The sequence below is a fragment of the Euleptes europaea genome, chromosome 13, assembly GCF_029931775.1.
Source record: "Euleptes europaea isolate rEulEur1 chromosome 13, rEulEur1.hap1, whole genome shotgun sequence".
Taxonomy (NCBI): Eukaryota; Metazoa; Chordata; class Lepidosauria; order Squamata; family Sphaerodactylidae; genus Euleptes; species Euleptes europaea.
In genome coordinates this window covers 14,456,995-14,474,452 of record NC_079324.1, presented here as the reverse complement: position 1 = coordinate 14,474,452, position 17,458 = coordinate 14,456,995, and the positions used below count along the sequence as shown (strand labels likewise).

The 17,458-nt window shown below is 43.6% G+C and overlaps 1 protein-coding gene across 2 annotated transcripts in view; it reads right to left on the bottom strand.

Moving 5' to 3' along the window:
* Positions 1–451: 451 nt before the first annotated feature.
* Positions 452–17,458, bottom strand: part of TENM1 (teneurin transmembrane protein 1) — a 413,249-nt gene continuing 396,242 nt past the window's right edge. For both annotated transcript variants that reach the window (XM_056859258.1, XM_056859259.1), the window contains 4 exons: positions 13,553–13,940; positions 10,598–11,818; positions 1,694–1,836; positions 452–1,344 (listed from right to left, as the gene is read on the bottom strand). In XM_056859258.1, the coding sequence (XP_056715236.1) occupies positions 586–1,344; positions 1,694–1,836; positions 10,598–11,818; positions 13,553–13,940 (2,511 nt within the window). In that variant the 3' untranslated portion in view covers positions 452–585. The remainder of the gene's footprint in view (positions 1,345–1,693; positions 1,837–10,597; positions 11,819–13,552; positions 13,941–17,458) is intronic.

Genomic DNA, 17,458 nt, shown 5'->3' with positions numbered 1-17,458 from the left:
TTTAATAACTCCCCGACTAGTAGACACAAAGACTAGAGGGCTGGTTTCTTTCTCGCTGGCACTGAGGAAAAAAATACATCTACCGTATCTGGGTATACTTGTGCCTTGGAGTTACCCCTGCAGGCTCCGTAAAAAATACAGCTAATAAAATACTGCTTGGCGATGTAAGGATTTAGATCAAGAAACAAAAGGGCAATGCTTCAACCACTAAAATGCTGTATGCAAGTTATTAAAATCAATAAAAATGTCTGCCAAAGAAGGACAGAGAGAGCACACTAGACATTTTGCCCACGTGAACTGTTTTCAAATGAAGTTCGACTCTGAGATCTTGGCTTCTGAATTTTTGAATACAGCCACACTAGAACTAAAAAGCACCGCCAATCTCCCAAAGAGTTTAAACAAACTATATTAAAATACCATCTTCTGTCACATTTAAAGGCAGTTGGATATGTTTCCCCCCCTCTATATTTATATATACAGTTCTGATCTAGAAAAACCAATACAATAAACCTTTACTGAATGTTTTAAAAACAGGCAGTCTTTGGTGATGCAAAGGCAGAGATCTTTTGTTTATTTGTTTGTTTGTTACCTTCTGCCTATTTCGCTCTGTCTCATAAAGTGAATATTGTTGGCACTGTCAGAAAGTTCTAGATACTGCTCCACAGATAAAACGAAATATCCGTCATAGCCTTGCACCTTCCCGGTGCTTAGCAGCTGCTGCTTTTCCGACTCTGTCCAAGCCCTAATACCTTCTTCGCCGTCTTGGAGCCGTCTTTGTTCCCTGCTCCAGGCCTGAGCCACAGCCCTCTGCCTGGCTACTTCCAAAACGTGGTTCTTTTCCTCCTCCACAGTAGTCCCGTAGCGAACATTAAAGCACAAAAAACCATGTTGGAGTTGAATGTCAGCAAACCGTCTAGTCCTCCCGTTGATGACGGAAGTCATTTGGGACACGGTGACGTTGACGCCGTTCTCTAAAATGCGCCGCCCTCCCGTGTTCCCGATCACCGCCAGGTCTTCTTCCAAAGACCCAAGCTTGATGAAGTAATGCGTGTCTCGCCCATCTACGGTAAAATGCAGGTCCTCTAGATAGTGAGCGTTGTTCAGGACGGCCGCGATGCGCCGGCTGTCTTCATTTGCTACGCCAATGACGTCAGCGGTCACCAAGCCGTCCTTAATGGCAAATTTGATGCCTTTCCCAAAAACGGAAGGCACAGCAGCAAATTGAGGCTGTTTGTTTGTTTCTACGCATCTCCCGTCGCTGTACTTGGGGGTCATGGGAAGCTGGTCCAAGGAAATGAAGTTCTTGAGCTGCTTTTGTAACTCACACTGAATGCCAAGGATAGTCTGGAAAAGAGAAGAGCAACATTACAGAAAGCAAAAGGTTCTCTAATTCAGTTCTAGTTCATGGAAACACAGAGCTTCTACTGAATATCCCCCCAAAAAGTCCCGTAGGGGAAACTACACATTACATTTACGTGCTGTTATAGTTTTAAAAGATGTTTGTTTCTTTTCCAAATGCAGCTGCTGGGGCTGCTTTTTCAAGATGTGCAGAATGGGATGCTAGGGATGCTGCCGCACATTGTACCACTCCCTTGGTGGGCTCTGGCGATGGCTACTGCCTTTTGGAATGGCACATAAACATACCCTGTCCTTTTCTAGAGGCAACCAAACCCAGGATGATGTGTTTGCTCACCTTCCCAGGGTCCCACTCCTGGGTCTTTGTCTGAAGCTGTACAAGTTCATATGTTGTCTCCAAAGTATCCATCTCTGGTTTAGGGAATCCGGGAAGTACATTGTGCAGCTGGAAGCCAAAGAGCTCAAGCCAACTTCCAATGTCTAAAAACAAGATCCATAAAAATATGTTAATGTACTGAACATGAGAAACACTGTACAAAGGTCAATGAAACATAAAGTGAATTTAATTGATTAAGTGTCTGTTTTATTCAGGAGCCTCTACGAAATACATTCAAACTGCGATCTCCAGTGTGTGTTCTCCCCCACCCTCTTTATGCCCATCTTTTTGTTTATGGCCTATAAGTGGGGGTCAGGGAGAAAGAGTAATGGAACTGGGGCAAAGGTTCTGGTTTGCAGAGCAAGCTGCATGTTAGATGCAGGACACATCAGAGAGTACTTTGTGTACAGAAAACCAGCTTCATGACGGGGTAATGTTCAGTAGAAAGGTAGCAGTGGGGAGGCTAAAGAGTAGGGTTGCCAGGTCCCTCTTTGCCACCGGCAGGAGGTTTTTGGGGCGGAGCCTGAGGAGGGCGGGGTTTGGGGAGGGGAGGGACTTCAATGATATAGAGTCCAATTGCCAAAGCGGCCATTATCTCCAGGTGAACTGATCTCTATCGACTGGAGATCACTTGTAATTGCAGGAGATCTCCAGCTACTACCTGGAAGTTGGCAACCCTACTGCTGAGGCAGCACTTTACTCATTCCCCAATCTGTTGAGCAGGGGTGTCGAACTCATTTGTTACGAGGGCCAGATATGACATAAATGTCAACTGGTTGGGCTGGGCCATGCCTCGCCAGCCCAGATTGGAACTGGGGGGGTGGGGTGACTGCCTCAGTTGGCTTGTGGGCTGGATAAGAGCTCTCAAGGGGCTGGATCCAACCCCCGGGCCAAACATTTGATACCCCTGCCATAGAGGGTCTCCTAAACTGATTTTTCTAGGCAAATGTTTGCAAATGCAATCATGCATCAGAAGCCATGTGGAGGAGGGGAGGAAGATTAGAGGGGTGAGATTTGGAGTGGGGGAAAATAAAGATGGTTAAGCACCCATTCTTACCCCTGATCTTCTGCAAAAAACAAAAACGCCCCTTCTATAAGGCATTTTTCATTAATTCAAGTGTTCATCAGGGTGCTGTGAATCACATCTGAGTATCAGGTTCATATTTTCGTCCTGCATCTCTTCCAAACAGTCTTGGGTGGTGTACCTAGGTCTTTCTCCCTCTCTAGTTTACATCTCCCCATTTTATCCACACAACATTAAGCTGAGAAATAAGCCCCCTGCTGCCTCAGACGTTATGCTGGCTTTCGGGAGTGCTGATCGGGACATGTCCAACAAAGGGTAATAGGAACAGAAAAATAATTATTTTTATTTTGCTTCTTTATTTTGCTTCCTGTACCCACCAGGAGCCCTTAGAATAAGGAGAGGGATCAGAACAAACAAACATTTTATATTTAGTCTTTACCCTGAGACCAAACGGCAGAAAAAATACTGACACAGATGAGGCTGCAGGCTTAGGCACAGAAAGTTGAGTGTAAGTCCTTACTGAAAGCAATGAGACCTAGTTGTGAGCAAGCATGCAGAGTCTGTTTGCAGGTGAGTTTTCTCATCTCAGTTGCCCCCCCCCCCCTGTTTTAACTTCTCTTTTCTTAAGGGCCTGAGAACTGTCATACTACATCACCTCTTTCAGCCAGCATCTGACAAAAACAGTAGCTAGGACTAATTAACCAGGGGAAAAGTAGTCCACACGGTCACAGAAACACAGAATGTGATGGTTTCTGTGTCAGCCGTTGCGCCATGTTCCCTTTTACAGGACCTGGATAACCAGTGGGGATGCCAGCCTCCAGGTACTAGCTGGAGATCTCCTGCTATTACAACTGATCTCCATCCGATACAGATCAGTTCACCTGGAGAAAATGGCCGCTTTGGCAATTGGACTCTATGACATTCAAGTCCCTCCCCAAACCACGCCCTCCTCAGGCTCAGCCCCAAAAACCTCCCGTCGGTGGCAAAGAGGGACCTGGCAACCCTAATAACCAGAGGTTGGAAAGTAATTAGCACATTTTGAAATTAGCATATCTTTATTACATGTATCAGAAAGGGTGACAATTTATAGGAAGAAAATAAGAATATAGAGAACTATTTCCCAGCCATGCAATGCTAAATAAATCCACTTGGATCCTAGGCGGATTCTCCCCTTTCACTGCAGCCTCCCCATTGACTCCTGTCATCTTCCTGGGGGGGCAGTCTACTGACTCATGGGGGAACAATTTTTGACAGCACAGATGAATGCAGAGGGAGAGGGGAGGCAGGAAAGTTGCCGTTTATGCAGCGCAGGTCTGGTAGAGTCACACAGGATTTAAGCCATTATTTTCAAAAAATTATTATACAGGTTGAGTATCCCTTATCCGGACTGCTTGAGACCAGAAGTGGTCTGTATTTCAGATCTCTCCATATTTGGGAATATTTTGGAATTTTTGCAAATACATAATGAGATATCTTGGGGATGGGACCCAAGTCTAAACAAGAAATTCATTTATGTTTTATATATACTTTATACACACAGCCTGAATGTAATTTGAAACAATATTTTTAATAATTTTGTGTATACTGAACAATCAATGGCACTGCTGAAGGTCTGTGAGTAATGCCTGTACGCCGGCTCAAAAGGTCAGGTTTTCGGATCAGTCCGGATATTGGATGTCCAGATAAGGGATACTCAACATGTATTTAGAGATGAACTTTCTTCAGACCAGCCCAATTTAAGGCAGATTATAGAATACAAACACCATAAGATGTTTCATGTAATCATTTCACAGCAGCCTAGTATGACTTTCCCAACATAGAATCCAGGAACCAAAATCAAGAAAACATTCTCACTAAGCAGCCCCAGCAATTCAAAATCCAGGAAGAGCTCTCCTAAATAAAGGAGGCTTACATTTGCAGAAAATGGGGGTGCCCTAAGCAATCTCTATTGGGAGCCTATTTCACAAGTCAGGACCAACTACTGGAAAAGTCCTGGAACAGGTCACTATGGGACTTGTAGTTTTACAAAGAAGTCTGGAATTCAGAGCATAATCGGTAACTCTAGCAGATGACAAAAGCAAGGGGCACAGGGGAAGCTGTGTGAGTACAAAGAGTAGCTGGGTTATGAACAAAAAGTGGGAGGGCTTAAAGTCTAACAAATTTATCATGGCATCATCATCATCATCATCTGGGCACAGAGCCCACCTGGTGCACCAAGTGTGTACTCAGTGTAGCAAAGAAGTCTTGAATGTACACAGTGGAGTCAAAAGGCAATGAAGTACATTTACTGTGACACTTCTATGCTAAGCTCAAATGTATGCAAGGTAAGTATAGTGACTGTTCTCAAGTGATACCACACTTGCTGAACATACGAACATCTATAGCGTGAGAGGGACTCATTATGTCCATGTATATATTATCTGCCAGTTAAGGACGTGATTCATGCATTTGATGAAGTGTACTCTAGAGCAGAGCTTCTCAAAGTGTGGGGCAGCTGCAAAATTGGGTCCCTCCTGGCCTCCCCCCCCCCGGCGGTGAGTAGGGGGTGGAGGGCAGGCATGCTTTGGCATCCTTGCATCTGGTGCTGGACCAGGATTGCGATTATTGGGGGGGGGGGTTCAAGGGTTCTTAGCCAAGGGATATTTCTCTCTCACACTCCTCACACTCCTTGTCTCTCTATTTTTCTCTCCCTTCTTTCCTTCCTTTCTTTTCTCTTCCTCTCTCTGTCCTCTCTTTCTCCCTGGTTCTCTTTCTTTCTCCCCCCGCCCCACTCTCTGGTGCTTGCTTGCTTTCTCTGCCCCCCTCTAGTTCATTCGTTCTCTCTCTCTCTCTCCCCCCCCCCCGGTTCTCTCTTTCTTTCTCTTTCTGTCTTTCTCTCCCTTTCTTTTTTATTTCTTTCTCTCTTTGTCCCCCTTTCTCTCTCTCCCTCTTTCTTCCCCCTTCTCTCTGTTTCTCTCTCCCCCTCTTTCTCTCTCTCAGTCTCTCTCAGTCTCTCTCTCTCTCTCTTTCTCTGGTTCTCCGTTTCTTGGGATGTACTGAAACAAATGACAGGATTGTCCATTAGAAGCAATGGGAGAGGCTGCACAGCCCATTGAAAATAATGGATTGCCAATTGACTTGCATGGGCTCCATTGAAATACCTTACAGCACAAAAAGAGTTGCAAAGAAATAGTGGAATGGAATTTCCAGTAAGGTCTCTAAGCCCAGATACGCTACTCTGGGACTGGAAGGCAGCCCCTGGAACTAGCAGAAGTGTTCTGGGACTGGATTGACAGCATCCAGAGTGGAATGAGGACCCCTGGGACTTGCACAAGTGTTCTGGGACTGGAATGACAGCCAGGCGGGAATCCTGTTTGTCTCCAGGCTGGGAACTGATTCCCTTCCTGATTGTTGCAGATGAAACCTAAGCTAAAGGCACAGGTGCTGGGCAGGCTGGAGTTTCTCCTGGTCATTTGGCAACCCGAGTGTAAAGTTGTATGGGCTGCCAGGCAGAGCTTTGTCTGGCTGCAGAGCGCTCTGTTTGCATTTGGGGAGGGGGAATAGAGCTGCCTCCATGTGTACCCCCCAAGACTGTCTGAGAAAGGTGGGTACCTGTCCTCTGGGTCTTCACTTACTTGGTGTTGCTTGGTGTTGAAAGATAACTGAATTCCCCCCCCCCCCCATAAAAAAGGCAAAAACGCGGCCCTGGTGAGCATCTGCCCTCCTGAAGCGATTTTTTTTTCTCATGGGAAATGGGATTCCTTTGGAGCAGGAGGAGGTGGTGGGAATACAGTGAGGCCCTCCTTTAGCAAATGGGGGTGGGTGGGGTGGAAGTGTTACACAACATAGGATTTCTGTGGGGCCGGTAAGGCATGTCTCCTGATTTGTAACTTTTTCAGCCCCCTCTCTTGAGTGGACAGATCAGGAGAATCCCAAATGGAAAATGTGGGTGTGGGGAAAAAAAACTTTTTCCCCCCAGGAAGAGCTGCTCAGAGCAAGAGGCCAGATGCCTTAACTGGAGTGGGTGGGGACTCTTTTTTGGGGGGGGGGGAGATTCTCAGATGACTGCAGCCTGTTAGGCAGGGTGTGCATCCTCCTGCCAATGTCTTTCATCTGAACCACATTTTTCAGGAGGATGCTTTAATTAAAAAAGGGATATTGTTGTGATTTTCGTGGTGGTTGATATATGGCTGGTGTAGGAAAAAACCCTCCTTGCCTAATGTTGCAGTCACAGTCTAAATTGGACCTCCCCAACGGATCCAAAGTGAGAAGGTGTGGCTTCTCATCTGGACTCTTCCACTTGTTTTGCGGCTGACAGGTCTGTTGCTGGCTTAAAGGTGAGCGTTGCCTTCTTGCCAACTTTCCTGGGGATGGACCCTGAGCCCATAGCTCCTGTTTGCCACAGGGGTACCTTTCCCCAGTGAAACCCAAGAATGCTTTCTGTGAATGTTCAAGGTGCTAGTTTTGACCTTTAAAGCCTTACACCAGGTGTGTTAAACATAAGGCTCTGACTCCTTGAGAGTCTTGATCTGGGCTGGTGAGGCATGGCCCAGCCCGACCAAGTGACATTTATGTCATAGCCAGTCCTCATAACAATTGCGTTTGACACCCTTGAGCCAGCTGAAGCACTAATACTAGAAGCAGCCACACAGCTAGAAACGCAAAAGGTGGCGATTACTGATCGTGTGGAACAGCCGAATATTAAACAGCCCCGCACACATACACCCTCAGTCACTAAGTACTACGAAGGGCAGGTTGTAACTTTTTTTCTGCAGTATAAACACTTTTCAGGTGCAGTCTCGGTAAGGGAAAAAATCCATCCTTAAAATCCTTTAATAAATGGTATAATTATAGGCACACCAGTGAATTGTTTTAAAATAAATTTCTTTATGATTTATTATCAGTAAATGCTCACCTAATGGTGGACTGACTAAGAAAATCTTAATTCAAAGAGGCGTTAAACAAGGGTGTGTTTTAGCTCCCCTACTTTTTAATATTTCTCTTTCTGATCTAGCGCAGTCATTGGGTTCAGTTAATGGTCATCCACCTAAATGAGGGTCCCAGTCTTTACCTCTACTTCTTTATGCGGACGACACCGTCATTCTTTCTTTCACTAAAGTAGGCCTCCAACGATATTTAGATGCTTTTAATAATTATTGCCATTTTAATTTACTTTCTATTAACTCCTCCAAATCAAAAGTAGTGGTATTTTCCCAAAAATGGTCCTCATACAAATGGCACATTGGGAAGGATTCAATTGAACAAGTTAAAAGCTATAAGTATTTGGGAATTACTTATAACTATAATCTCAATTGGTCTATACATCGAAAAAATACTATTAAAGCCACCAGGATTTCCTTAAATCAACTCAAGGGGAATCAGTGTGTTCCTGCAGTGATAAAAATCCTGAATTTGAAAATATCCCCCCAACTTCTGTTTGGAGTTCCCTTATGCCTTGGAACTCTTAATCAAGAAGTGGAGAACATCCAAGCCATATTTCTTAGACAAATATTGGGGATACCTAAATGTGTCTCATATTTCACAATTTGTTATGAAACTGGGCAAAACTTGATTGCCACCAAAGCCTGGATTCAAACAATAAGATATTGGCTCAAATTATATTTTCAAACTGAGCCAGGTTCCCTTTTATATTTCTTGAAAAGTGAACTTCATTATTTCTCATGGGACATATTGATTAGATCTAGACTCTGTCAAATTGGAATTGATTTAGATAATCTTGCTCTGGCCAATGAATCTTACATCTTTAAAAGAATCAAGCAACGTCTCCTTGATGTAGAATTGCAGAATTTTAACCCAGCTCTTCCCCCCATCTGCTCTCCGGCGGCCCTAGGCCTTAATAATGGATCGGGTAAAATGGCTAGGTATCTAGATAACCTAGAGATACCTTCTCAACGCCGCGCTTTTCTATTAGCTAGGGTTAATGCATTCCCATCTAGGATGCTCTTAGGCCGATACCTCCAGATCCCTAGACATGAACGCCTATGCACATGTGGTTTAAACTTGTTAGATACAATTGACCACATCCTTTTAGATTGCCCCTTCTATGTGACTCTGCGGGATAAACTGCTATCTACTTTGCTCCATTACAAGACATACAGGAGTAATGAAGTGAAATGCAAATTTCTTTTGAGTGACCATGATCCCACAATTACTGCTACCGTGGCTGAATTTCTTACAGGAGTTCTTAAAGAACAAGAAAAGTTTTATTAACCCGACTGTAACTTATATGTATTGCCCTTTGGAGGTATTTTGTTGTTGTTTTTTCTATCTCTGTCTTTGGTATGCCAATAAAGGTTAAAAATAAAATAAAAAAATTATCAGTAAATGTTTGGTTTGTATACCAATTTTATATACCTATATCCCCAGCGGGGTCCCCTAAAAATTTCTTGGGCAAAAAGGGGTCGCGAGTGGAAAAAGTTTGAGAAGCTCTGCTCTGGAGCCCTTTTCAGTCATTAATGATTTTGGTGCCCCCTACTGCGTGTACCAGGAAAGCACACCACCCACGATTCTTTCCCTGGGTACGACCACCATATTTTACAGGTTCAGTTCACATGACTGGAAACCCAGATATTTGAGAGTTCATGTGTAGAGAAGTTGGAAAATACATGTGTTGCCCCGTTCACATAAAATGGTGACTGTACATACGATGGACAGGATGCTGTCCTGTCCCTGAAGGGGAAAACGGCCACTCAGCTAATTAATCCCTGAGCATCTGGGTGTGCTGCTCCAGCACCAGATCACATTTTTTTGGGGGGGGGATGTTGGAGGAAAGCACAGGAAGAGATAGCTCGGGTCTGCCTCAGGGAGAGGGCAGTGGTAGTTTGGGTCTGCCTCAATAAAGCAGCAGATAGCTTGAAGAGGAGCTCTGAGTGGTAGTGTGGCACAGTGGTTTAACTCTAGAACAGAGTAACCAAGTGTTCAGCCTGACTCTGGAAATGAGCAGTCCTTGTACCATTTAGGCTGACTCTTGAGAAAGGACTGGCGGGTATGGGTGGAATCCTGTGCGTGTGAAAAGATCCAACCTGGCTAGTCAGTGAAAGCCTGTTCGTGCCTGAAACCATGCTCTGAAGCCATAACGAGCTTAAACTGATGTGCCTCAGCTAGAGTTCCCCTTTGTCTGGAAACCCTGTGCTGCTGATTTGTTCTTTAAAAATAATCCATAAATAAGTAAAACTTCTTCATTATTTGCATACAAGTCTTGCTTCAGCCATGTTCTACTTGCTCACCACAAAAATTAGGGCAGTGAACCCAAAGCCTAGGAACATCTTGTAACTGAGGGGAAGGTTTAAAGTTTAAACAAACCTTGTTGCTAAAATTCATGAGGCTGTGTGGGTCTCCCCGGTAGAAAAGCCCTGTCACAGTGTATATTGAGAGAACTGCACATAGTGCACTCTCCTAGTATGCCAAAATTGCAATGACTGAACAGGGCTTAGATCACAAAAGCTTACACCAGGGGTGTCAAACATAAGGCCCACGGGCCGGCTCCGGCTCTTTGGGAGCTCTTGTCTGGCCTGTGAGCCAGCTGAGGTAGCCACACACACACACACACACCACTCTCGATCTGGGCTGGTGAAGCATGGCCCAGCCCAACCAAGTGACGTTTATGTTATATCTGGCCCTCGTAACAATTGAGTTTGACACTCGTGGCTTTTACTATATTACATCTTATTCTTGCAGGTGCTGCACTATTTCATTTATTTATTTATTTTGCTATGATGACTAACAACCCTTTGCATTGTCTGATGCTAAGAAGAAAGTCTACAGTCAAATATGCAAGTATCATAGTCATGGCACCAATTGAAATGGGACCAGAATTGTTTTCCATTAAATAAATATTTTACCTGTTGTGTATTTGGCCACATCTTGGATCTTGCCGGCTGGATAGTTATTTTCAAAAGCATAAACATTAAATGGTTTCGGGACGTTCTTCAGCTGCTCCCAGATGTGATGGTTTGGTGTTGTCCAGCGTCCGGCAATGACATCATAATCTCTTTGCCCCAGGTGCACCAGTTTAGTAAGAGAGTCATACAGTCCTCCACGGAAACCAATAATGAGTTCAAAATCTGGATTTGTGTCCTGATAGATCTCCCCATAAGGGGTGTACAGAACTTCTTTTATCACTTGACCTCGACTGCTGAAGATAGCCAGAGGTGTGCCGGTATTGTCACAGGCGACGTAATACTCTTCCCCGCTGCTTAATTCCATAGCTATCAAGTGACCCTGAAGATCGTAATATAAGGATGTTATTTCTGAACTGCTATGATTGTATAAATGTGTGACTCTTACTGGGTTGGAGAGGTCAGCATAAAAGAACTGCAAGTGTTGTCCTAGACTCGATTTGCTGGCCACCCGTCGACCCAGCCCATCATAGCAATACTGGATTGTCCACCCCGAAACCCTGTTGTAAGCTTTATTCAGAAAGCCATTGGAGCTGTACTCAAATATATTGTTTCCTCTTTGTTTAAGAAAGCCATCTTCATCCATTCTGTACTGAATGTCTCCTAGTCGTGTGATGCGATCTCTAAGGTCGTACCTCAGAGGGGTAAGTCGGGCACTATTTCCGTGGCTAAGTAAATTGATATTCCCATTGAGGTCATAGCTGTACCGCCATTGGGTTTTATCATTCACTGAGACAGTTTGAAGCTGGCCATCGGCATCGTATTCATAAAAATACCTTGTTATGTTGGCATCGACTCCAACTCGTATATCACATATCACCATACGACCCATGTTGTCATACTGAATGGTCATCCAATAGGCTATAGATTTCAGAATTTCATATTGCACTTCAACAACTTGACCATTGGCATTGAAAATTTTGGTATGCTTCATCACAGTGGTGGTTATCACTTGGTTTAAGTCATAGTTGATTACACTAAATTTCCCAAATTGTTCCGTTTTACCAGACACATCAACGTAGCGATATAGATCTATAGGGAGAGGTGTTTCATTTATCATGGCTTGCATGCTGGTCACTCGAAAGTTGTTGTAACTGTAGTCAAATCTGGCATTCACAAGACCTTCTTCACTAAACCTGAATATCTGACGACCAATGAGTGGACCTGTGTATAAACATTGCACAGATGTTTCAGGAGAAAGAAAACAAACCAAATGTATGTATCATTTAGGTTGGCATTATTTTAGAAAATAAATCTTGAAACATTATTTTGGGTTATTGTATTCAAGGGCTATTACAATGCTATTTACACTGTTTTTAGATTAATCTTTGTAACGGCCTTTGGCCATATGCGATAAATTTGAAACCTGAACCTTACAATGCTGTTCAGGGTGCAAAATCCATTACAGTGCCATCCTAAACCGAGTTACATCCTGTTAAGTCCACTGAAGTCCATTTATTCTAGCTAGTTAACTGATCTTGTATCTCATCCCACACATTTCACCTGCAATATGGCCAAGTAATGAGAAGCTAAAACTCATTTCTAATATTCTATCCATTATAAATACTTTTTTGATTGGTCCAGATATATTTCTTTTTTTAGCTTATATTGATTTCCTAGATCTATATAAATGAGGATTTAGGCTGGAATAGCAGGCTGGAGCAGCTTTAGGTGTACTTGTCAGCGAGGGCGTAGTCTGACAGTACTTCTGTGCACAGAAATATAAAAATTGAGAGTTGTATCTTCTGGTGCTCTCACCACGGTTTGTGAGACCGCGTCTCATCAACATCATCTAATGGGATGGGTTGCAGAAGAGTGACCCCCCCCCTTTGCTGTCAAGTCACACCTGACTTATGGCAATCCTGTGGTTTCAAGGCAAGAGATGTTTGGAGGTGGTTTGCCATTGCTTGCCCCCACTTCACAACCCTGGTATTCTTTGGAGGTCTCCCATCCAAATACCATCAGCATCAGGGGTGAGATTGTGTGACAGGCCCAAGGTCACCCAGCAAGTTTCCATGGCAGAATGGGGATTTGAAGCTGGGTTTCCCAGGTCCTAGTCCAACACCTTAATCACTATAACAGGCTGGCTCTTGGAGTCACTCCTACCTATCTGAAATCCCAATAATGCTAAGAGAAAGATGCATACCCTGTGGAATATTGGAAGACTCCCCCACCCGAACAATTTAACATCTACAGCTCTGGGAGGGCACATTTAACTGCTTTAGAGTATTTTATTTATTTATTTATTTATCTATTTTTGCTCTTATATTCCACTCTCCCCAGCAAAGCTGGTCTCAGGGCAATCAACATATAAAGAACAATAAATAACACTAAATGATTCCATCAGTTAAAAAACCCCAAAACAATTCTGCACCAGATTCCTGATAGCTTGCGGGCCAATTGAAGGTACTGATGATTACTTTGTAAAGGCCTAACGTTCGTGGGCTCTTGTTACCCTTATGGAGACTGTATCTTCCCTCCTGTTGTCTGAGTGGAAAAATCCCATGTTTCTCCATATACCTTCCTCCATTCAGGTGAAATTAAGAAGAACATGGAGCGGAGATTTTTCAGTGGTGGCCCCCAGTTTTGGAATGCCCCACTTACTCTTCTTCCGCAGATATAAATGGACCTTTCCCCCTGTTTTTCTGCCGTTTGATCGAGTCCTGTTGCTGCTCATGATTCATTTTTGTGCATAGTTTTTAATCTTTTATTTTGTAGTTTCATTGTGTTCCTGTATTTATTTTTTTATAAAAGTTAACTTGTTTTCATTTTTTAAATAAGATGACCAATAAATCTTAATAAGGATAGTAATAACAGTAACAATGTTAGCAAGCCAGTTGGATCACAGCAAAAATGATATATATAGAAAAAACGACATCAAGTATAAATTTAACCTACCCGTTTGCCTGTATCTGATGGTGCAAATGAATCCATCATACATTAAATGTATTGTTTTAATAACTCCAGATGATTCCTCATAAGTGAAGGAGACCTGTGTGGTGTCATAAAGTATCTCCGAGAGTCTGGACTGCTTTGTGTATTTGTACAGAATCCTACGTCCTGTTCCTGGGTAAAGAGTTTGCAGAAGCCGTCCATCTCTGGTGAAATCCTGGATGAAAGATGCGCTGCTGTCCGGTGGAGAATAAAGGTTACGATAGTAACCAACGGAAAGCATCGTCTGGAAGCTGTGGCGCACCATGCTCGGCATGGTGACAGAGAACAGGTAGTCTGACTGGTCATACTCAAAGATGTAGCGCCGCTGGCTGTGCAAGAGGAGTATCACAGACTGAAAGGGAAAGCCAGAAAAATAGTACAGAAGGATGGAATGGAAAACAATAGGAATCAGAGGCAGCTGATGAGAATCCCACAGCTAGATATGCCGACTCCTGAAGGCAGCATAGAGTCAGTTGGCTTCAGAAAACCTCTATTGTATCTGAGGAGTGCAGAGCACAAGGATAGGCATTGATCACACACACCATTCATTTCATTTAATCCAGCCCTAGCAGTTACTTGAGCCTGTAAGGCACTGAGGCATTCGTAATTAATTATTTTCCCCAATAAAACTGATAGAGCCAACAGGCTTCTGGGGCTGCTCAAGCATGCTCAATACACCACTGCTATGACACCTGAAAGGAAAGTGGGCAGAGGGAATGTGTGACTCTTCATGCAGTCGCAGCTTTTGTATGGTCCCTCTGCAGAGGCAGAATTCACAATTTAGAGACATTCCCTTATATTTTGCAGTCGTAAAGAATTACTAATTTATGGACTTGCCCTAAGATCATATGAGTTAATTTTGTTCTAGAATAAGGCTTTAGAGACTGCAGTACAAGTTGTTTAGGTGTCCTTCATATTAATGTTGTTTCAAGCCATTCCTCATTCAGTTAGTCTTTGGTCGTTTATGTATAGGAGTTTTACCTGAGGTTCATTGCTCGCTGAACCCATACTTTCCTCAGGCGATACAGAAGAGGTGCATTAAGAGGCAGGTCTCTCTGTGATGTCCGAGGCTGCTTTCAGAAGAGGACTAAATGAATAGGTTCATTTTCTCTTGTTTGCGACTGCCTTGTTTTGGTCAAAGATGTCTGTCCCATGTACACCGGCCAAAATAATGCCCACATGTGACATATTCAAGTTAATCCAAGACCCATCTGTTGCAATAAACATTTCAACTGCAACAAAACATCCGTCTAGCATGTCGAAACAGCTAGCATGTCAAAACGTTTATAGAGCTCACAGCATTTAAGCCTCACCTTAACTCACCAGTCTCTGGTCCACAGTAAACTGTCTGTGAATCTACCAGTACTAATGCGATATCCTCTCTCCCTTCCCCCCACAGTATAAGTTCCCAGGCCCAGTTAAAGCGATCTGCTATACACAGAAAATGAATACCAAAATAAAAAAGCCTCCCCTAATATAACTTTACAACCCCTGCGAGCAAGTTGCTTTGTGGTGCTGTTGCTTTTCCTAGACTGCTGTCTAAAGTAATAAAATGGAAGTGCAAAAATGGGAAATGTTCATATAAACCAGCATTTTCAATGTTTATGATAGAGGGCAGCATAAAATACATCTTCCGAGTCCTTCCCACCATTCAGTGTGGTGTTAGGAGAGACATTTGCTCCAATCCAGCTTGGGTCCTACAGCTTCCATGCATCTATTCTTAGCTTAGGGTTGCCAGGTTCCTCTTCACCATCGGCAAGAGGTTTTTGGGGCAAATCCTGAGGAGGGCGGGGTTTGGGGAAGGACTTCAATGCCATAGAGTCCAATTGCCAAAGCGGCCATTTTCTCCAGGTAAACTAATCTCTATCGGCTGGAGATCAGTTGTAATAGCAGGAGATCTCCAGCTAGTACCTGGAGGTATGCAACCCTATCTTAGCTGCATTTGTCTCCCTCTCGGCTTAAAAGTTCTACCTGAGAATAGGAGGGAGCCAGTGTGACCATTCCTGCCTCAGAAAAGATGATCGGTACTATTGCTGACAATCTTACTCATTTCTCATCCCTGGAGTAGGTTTTCAGCGGAGGGAAATATTCACACATATATCAGGACAGAGCATATGAGACCACGGATTTCAGGCTCTATTCAAATACCTTGCCAAACCACACTTTGAGCTTCCAAACTTACAACTGGAAAAGCACAGCCTAGAGTAGAGGGACTTGCCTATATCTTCTTTTCCACCCTACATGCAGCTTCCTAAGTCCACTCATGTCTGTTTCTATGATGCAACAACCTCAAGAGAGGGTGAGGGCTGCATCTGTAGGGCTGCCAACCTCCAGGTGGCACCTAGAGATCTCCCTCTACAATTGATCTCCATACAATAGAGATCAGTTCCTCGGGAGAAAATGGCTGCTTAGGAGGGTGGACTCTGTGGCATTATACCCTGCTGAGGTTCCTCCCCTCCCCAAACCCCACCCTCCCCAGGCTACACCCCCAAAAGCTCCAGGTATTTACCAAGTCGGGGCTGGCAACCCTACACATCTGTGATTTGGCTATTCAGACATCATGTGCTAAACCATAATAAGTATAAACTGTGGTTTGCAAGCCTACTTAAAACTAGTTTCTGATTCTGGATTGCAAGACAGCTCCAAATGGCTTGGGGTGGGGTATATGAAGGACAGCTTGATCCCATATGCTTCTGCCCGTTTTGTTAGATTATCTGAGACAGTGGTCCTGACGTTCCTCTCCCAAGGTTGGGTGAGTGGTCACTCAGAACCAGGCTCTCTGTTCTCTGTAAAAGACCAGATTAATTAACCATATTCATTTTGGAAATCCTTTATTACTTGACATTTTCCAATTTTTCAGTTTGTTTTATCATTCTCCCCCTTTTAAGTTAATGTAGGTTTTGGTTGTCTTTTATATTGGCTGTTTTAATTTTACATTTTTAAATGTGTAAATTGCCTCATAGATACAATTCTCTTTAATAAGTAGGGTGGCGAGGACCCTCTTCGCCATCGGCGGGAGGTTTTTAGGGCGGAGCCCGAAGAAGGCGGGGTTTGGTGAGGGGAGGGACTTCACTGCCATAGAGTCCAATTGCCAAAGCAGCCATTTTCTCTGGGTGAACTGATCTCTATCAACTGGAGATCAGTTGTAATAGCAGGAGATCGCCAGCTAGTACCTGGAGGTTGGCAACCCTATTAATAAGCCAACTTCTGGGGGTTTCCCAGAAGTGACAACACGCCATTGCTGATGGCACCCCCACGTCCCCCCTCCAGTCTTCTGCTGGTTTCTAGGCCACGCCTGGAAACCGTTTTGATTATGATTATTCATATTTGCTATTGGATCTTTTGGCTTCACAATTTGCAGGGGTCTGTGTGCCCGCTGGCTCTCCTTTACTTTCAGGATTCATTGAACTGTTGGTATAGACCTTTTTCTTCTTCTTCTTCTTTTGTAAGATTGCACTATAAAACTGTCAGTCTTGGAACAATGGGTAATCCAGAACTCTGGATCAGCCTGGAAGGGAGCGGAGAGATTTCAGACCATTATCTTGCGGCTTATCCTTCATGGATTTAAACATCCCTCTCCTTTTTTTCGGGGTGTGGAGGGGGAAGGGTTCAATAACAAAAAACCAGCCTGATGAAGAGTTTTGGAGAATAACGATGGACAAAATTTAGATTAAATACAATATAGACACATTTAGGTCTTTTGAAAGTTTTTTAAAACTTAATTTGTTGAGGCAAAATTGAGCATTATTATTGTTATTTCAATATTACTGTATATTTGAAATGAGCGCATCTCCTGTAACAATAATTTTAATAAGGATTTTATCTTTTTTCCTAGAGATAGTCCCCTGAAGGAGGCCTGTACAGTCCAAC